Genomic DNA, 6,000 nt, shown 5'->3' with positions numbered 1-6,000 from the left:
GATCGTATTTAACCACTGTGAACACGATCAATATCGACACATAACCAAAAAATCATTAACAGACTGTCAAATAGAATGTTTGGCTAGATGTTGAGCAGATATCGCGATGGTTTATCGTCACTTCGTTCCTAATTGGATGTCACACTGAATGCATGAACAATTACCAATAAATGTCAAAAACACTTTTTGTAATGCGATCATGACACGAGCAAAGCCAATCCTTTTTTCTTCACGCTAACAAAATAAGAAAACTGTTCAGCAGTAGGGATGTAAAACCATGGATGAAACTTAAATAACAATAATTCCTGTTCGAATGAATGGAGCTTCTTAATGAAAGTACAATAAGACTAATATTGAGGATTGGTAGCACTTTATTGTCCATAACATAAAATATACTAAATCAACCGCCTGTGCGTTTTCAAGGGATGAAGTCAAAATGTTGTCAACTGTAATATGAAATAAGTCGTGCTTTGCTTGTATTTTTTTTTTCAGGTAAAAGCCAGTAGTGTTACACAATTCCTTCTCTAGACACAGGTTAAATAAATGGAGGCTTAAAGGGTACCGCTCCAATTTGTCGAATGAAGCACCAACAGCCGGTGGGAAGAGCCCCTGTCACTTTCTTCCATTTTCCTGCTTGATGACCCAATCCAGTTGATCTTCTTGAACCTAAAAGCCCGCAAGCTGAGTTCCGCTGTTACGTAACAGCCCTCAGGTAATGGCAGCCCCCCCCTCTCTGTACTCGAGTGGAGAAATCACATCAAGAATGTCAATGCAAGAGCACTGTCCCGTATATTAAAAGCTCCAACCTGTACAGTGTCAGAAGCCATCCCTCTCAGAGCAGTCATTTACTTCTTGTTATCATTGTGTCATTGTTTACTTCTTGTTATCATTGTGTGGCTTTATGAGTTGATTTTTTTTTTTTTTTAGAAATGCTTTTAATCCAGAACTATCAAATTGAGACAGAAAAAACAAAAAAAACAAAGTCTCAGTGATTCGGCTCAGCACACAAGGTTGCCTTTTATTTTATGTACAAAGGGAAGGGGAGGGGACGGAAAATGTCGAGCACAAAATGATAAGGCTTCATGTTTCCTGGCTCAAATGAACGGTTTGATATATAACTGAGTCCGAGAGAAAAGACACATCAAACAGAAAGTATGGCAGAGGTCATTACTACAAACATGTTTCAGTCCGATGTTATTTCTACATGTCGACTCATTTTCCAAAACAAAGAGAAACATAAAGATATCATACATTCTTCAGCAGTTCTGTTAACACGTACATACATTGTCCCTTACGCGCTGAATATAAAATCCCCTGAACTACAGCACGCTTTTTAAAAATATCTTACTTCAGAACTTTTCAGCTCTGTAAAGCGTGGTACAGTAACACATCAGTCTACAGTGAATATGATTCACTTTCAAATGTTTGCATCCCTTATCTTCATATGATTACTAAAGTTACAGACTGGACGAAATTTCATGTCATTTTTCTGATGGCATTATTTAGTAATAGCTGTACAAACAGTGGAAAAAAACAGTTAATAACTTAACGGTGTCAGAGGCAGCAATGTAATGTTCCCTCTTGTTTGTCAGACCAGATTTTAAAATATAACAGTCATGCGTTTTAGATCATTTGAATCCAGTTCAGTGAATATGAGTGAGCACTTAATCCTTCTAATATTTGCATGCTGTTGTTCAGGAAACTGAATCAAGCATTTGTGTTGTACTAGCTTATTTGACCCGTCACAGGCTGCTAAGTCACCGACTGTGGAGCACAGAGAAATGAAATGAGAGCCACAAACACTTCTTAGATCCTTTTAAAGCTCTTCTAGATCTGCTGCATGGCCCTCAGGTTAGGTGACACCTACAGGACGGACAGACCAGAGGGAGGGGAGAAAAAAAGAAAATGTCTCACTGTTACGATGCTTGAAGTTTGAAAATCAAATACGGCGCCAGTGGCCGAACTGTTTGGTTGCTTACCTCAAAATCAGTGCCAGTGCATGCCTTGATATCCTCAGGAGTGAGCCCCTCCCACACTTCTATCAGTGTCAGGCCTTTTGTCTTATCCACATCAAACACAGCCTGGTGAACAGAAACAGGGCAGAAAGAGAGGGAGGCAGGGAGGGAACAAAAAGGACGAGATGTTAAAGTAGAGGCAGATGGAGGCGGATGATAAGACACACAATCGTAACAGTGAGAGTATTTGGATCACAGATGGGTTTGAACCCTATGATGTAAGGCTACTGCGGTTATGGACAAGGATGAGGGGGGCCTTAATCATCAAAGTGGCCTTAAAGAGCAAAACACCCCAAATAAAATCCCCGCCACAGGCAGAATGGGCAGAGTACCACTTCAGTGTCATCCACGGGCGTTAAAAAAAAAAACCCACTGCAATCATTGGTGACACATCAGTTACAGAGCTTCAATTCAAAGGATGATACTTGAATACCAGGGCTACTATACAATAATGGGCAATCATAGTTTAATTGTTGCACCACTTGACTGTTCAAAAAAAAAAAAAAGCCGTAGCGACAAGAGGGTGAAGCATCTCTTCAGCCACAACATCCACCACTGAATAAATCTGTGAGTTTCCACGGCTCATTTGTGGGTTTGTGCACAAGTACGGTGAGGAGTTGTTCCAAAAATGCAAACGTTTACAAAGCTGAAATGAGCAGATACGATTCACACCCAGATGAGTATATATTTACCCAAAAAAAACACACATCTATTATGGCCTGACCAATATGCAATTTTTGGGGCCGATACCGATATTGGGGAGAGAAGAAATCAGATGCCGATATTTCGGCCGATATCTTTCTTAGATCTGGGTTCAGTCTGTAGAGTTAGATCAGGGATGTCAGACAGCAGGTTTCATCCGGCCCGCGAGACGTTTTGGGAAGGAGGAGGAAATGTATTGAAAAATATTTTGAGATTTCTTATAAATTAAATATTTGTAATACGTATTTTCCCCGAATTGTATTAAAACCTTTGTAAAATGAGCAACGTAAAGGTTGATATCATGATACGAATATTAATTAAACGGGGCACTTTGAACTATCTTCTCAGCAGGGAGTATCACGAGCTGCTCCTGCATTACGCTGGTAATGCATCACATCAGAAAACAGACTGAACACCTGAGAGAGGTGACACAGAATGCAATTTCAAGAGAGATCGAAGGAGCGATATTTCTTTAGTTTTATTTGCTCACAAGTTGCCAGAATTTCATCAAAGCTACTGGACTTAACCGCTGCACTGCGTGCGCATCATGACGGTCTTCTTACCAGTTTCTCCTGTCTTCACTGATGTAAAACAAAACTTTTGGCTGATAATAACAAAGCTTCCTATGGAGTGAGCCACAAAGAGCAGCTCGTGCAAATAATAATAAAAAAAATCTCCGCCAATGCGTAACGGCCCAGACCGTCTCCACACATCCAGACTAAGTGTAGGTTGCGGACACCGGCGTTGAGCCTGATGCATATCCCGACTAGTTATACCTCTGGTTATTGTAAAAACAGTAAATTAAAATGAATATTAACTTATTTTAATTACAGATGGTTCATTTTTAGGTCATCCAGAGGTGAACATGTTGTGTTGATCACCTAAAAGTTTCAGCACGACATCACTTCTAAATGTAGTAGACTGTTGTTGCGACTTTATCACCAGCTTTCATCAGACTGTAAATATATAACTATAACTGAACATTTCATTCTTATCCAAAAACCCGAAGATGCATCAAAGACACTCTGTTTGTTTGTGACAACTTATTCAGGTGAGCAGGTTTTATCTGTAATGAACCTTAACGAGTGCAAACTGTGCTGTGGCCTGACACACACACATCTAAAGTCTCTCTCTCTCTCTCTCTCTCTCTCATACAATCATACATTAGCCTATATATCCATGTGTTGAGTTATAGTGATGTTGGCAAAATTAGTCCGGCCCACTTGAGGTCTCATTTGAACAAATCCGGCCCCCGACCCAATAGAACTCTGACATCCCTGAGTTAGATAGATATAGATGTACACGTGTATTGTGTTGATCCCTCAAATGCAGTTATTAAATACGTGTGGAAAAGATGTATAATGAAGACAAGATGGTCACTCAACTGGAAAGTAACTGCGCCTGTTTGTGCGTCACCACTTGATACTCTGAAGAGTGATGATGCTCGTTATAATCCATGTAGCGCCCTCTGCTGGTGAAAGAGAACTGCTAGTGTAATACAGCGATACTCAAATGAAATGCTGGTGAATAAATCCAGTTATATCAGCTCATATCTGCGTCAAAATTAGCCGATACAATAGTTACTGGATATGCTAATATTGGCCGATATTAGTACTACTCTACCATCTATAAATGGGGATTTGTAGGTCTCTCAAGAGAAATGACATACTGCAAAAAGCCAAAGGCATTGAGACAGAAAAGTGGAAACTCTGTTGTAAATCACTGTGAAGCATTGTGCTAAACTATTTACACTGAAGGATAAACAACCTTAAGAAGGACTTAAAGAAGAAAGAAGGTAGAAGAAGGATTTAAAGAAGAAGTCATTTACTGTTTTTTAAAAGGTAGCAAAAAAGAAGAAAAAAAAAACACACACTACCTGAAACACTAATTAATGCGTGTTGAGTACCTCCAGGCAGCAGGCCTTTGTAAGCCATCTTTTATGGGCCAAAGTAATTAGTTTGCTATTTCTGTGTTTGGGACTTCACAGTTCTAACGTTTGTCATCTTGTCTCAAACACATTTTAGCTTTGGCTCGTTTTCTTTGGTCTTTAATATCCCCAAACACTGCCAACTCTATCTTCAGAAGGTAAAAACACCTTACTTTACTGTTCTGTATTCTGTACGGTTTGGACACTGCAGCCGGACGGAGTCCAAGGAAGATTTCGCCAAGGGGACAATAAAGTATATCTTTATACTTGGACAGCCTTGGAGGTATTTTACCCTACAGGAGTAGACGTTGTATCAAGGGTGTTCTCAAAATTATTCATTCTGTAGAAGTGTCGGATTGGCAAGTTTTGTAATGCTAATTGTAAGTCTTAACAGGACAATGTAACTCCCAGGTGCCTGCTGCAGCTGACTCCTTTAACCATCAGAAATTAAATCATAACCTTGCTGAAGATTGCCAAGGACATAAGTCAAAGTCTCAAACTGAATCCGTTATCTTCAGTTTACAGACGCCGTTTTCCTCAACACACGTCTGTCATAACAAATAAGCAAGATGAACATACAGAACAGCTTATACAATACGCCTTTAGACTGAATCTGGGTCAATATCATTATATCTATTTATGCACACGATGCAGAAAATACTCTGTGCAGACAGGCCAGGCACACACACACACACACACACAGACACACAGACACACAGACACACACACACACACACACACACACACACACACACACACACACACACACACACACACACACACACACACACACACACACACACACACACACACACACACACACACACACACACACACACACACACACACACACACACACACACACACACACACACACACACACACACACACACACACACACACACACACACACACACACACACACACACACACACACAGCTGATTCCTGTTGCGTCTCTCAGCAGGGACTGACAGGCTGAGCCACAGTCACATCCCGACGAAGCCCGCCAGGACTCTCGGCTCATTAGGACCACGCACACACAGCGACGGGGCAGGAGGCAGATATCTCACTCCAATATAGCAAGACAGATGGAATGTCACATTGAAATAGCGTCTGCGTACGACACAAAAGCTGAAATGCATCCCTAATCGAGACACATGTCGCTAGTGATTAAGGATAATTTAGGATTCGTCAAAGTGTTCCCGAGGGTGGTGAATGTAGGTGCTACATCACTGTGCAGATCTGAGTAATATGAATTGGTGCTCGTAGTTTGACCAACCTAGCTATAAATGCACAAGACACAAAAGGGTCTCAGTCAGTACATTTAAAAGTAATTAACTATTGACTGACCTGGT

At 40.7% G+C, this 6,000-nt stretch overlaps 1 protein-coding gene across 1 annotated transcript in view; it reads right to left on the bottom strand.

The window, feature by feature from the left end:
* Window positions 1-985: 985 nt before the first annotated feature.
* Window positions 986-6,000, bottom strand: part of oxct1a (3-oxoacid CoA transferase 1a) — a 50,276-nt gene continuing 45,261 nt past the window's right edge. Inside the window, exons 16-17 of the mRNA XM_061038764.1 lie at window positions 1,980-2,081; window positions 986-1,863 (exon numbers count right to left, since the gene is read on the bottom strand). Coding sequence (XP_060894747.1) covers window positions 1,828-1,863; window positions 1,980-2,081 — 138 coding nt within the window. The 3' untranslated portion in view covers window positions 986-1,827. The remainder of the gene's footprint in view (window positions 1,864-1,979; window positions 2,082-6,000) is intronic.

Source organism: Labrus mixtus, chromosome 5 (genome assembly GCF_963584025.1).
Source record: "Labrus mixtus chromosome 5, fLabMix1.1, whole genome shotgun sequence".
Lineage (NCBI taxonomy): Eukaryota > Metazoa > Chordata > Actinopteri > Labriformes > Labridae > Labrus > Labrus mixtus.
Note: the sequence above shows the minus strand (reverse complement) of the source record. Positions and strands in the feature narration are given on the sequence as shown.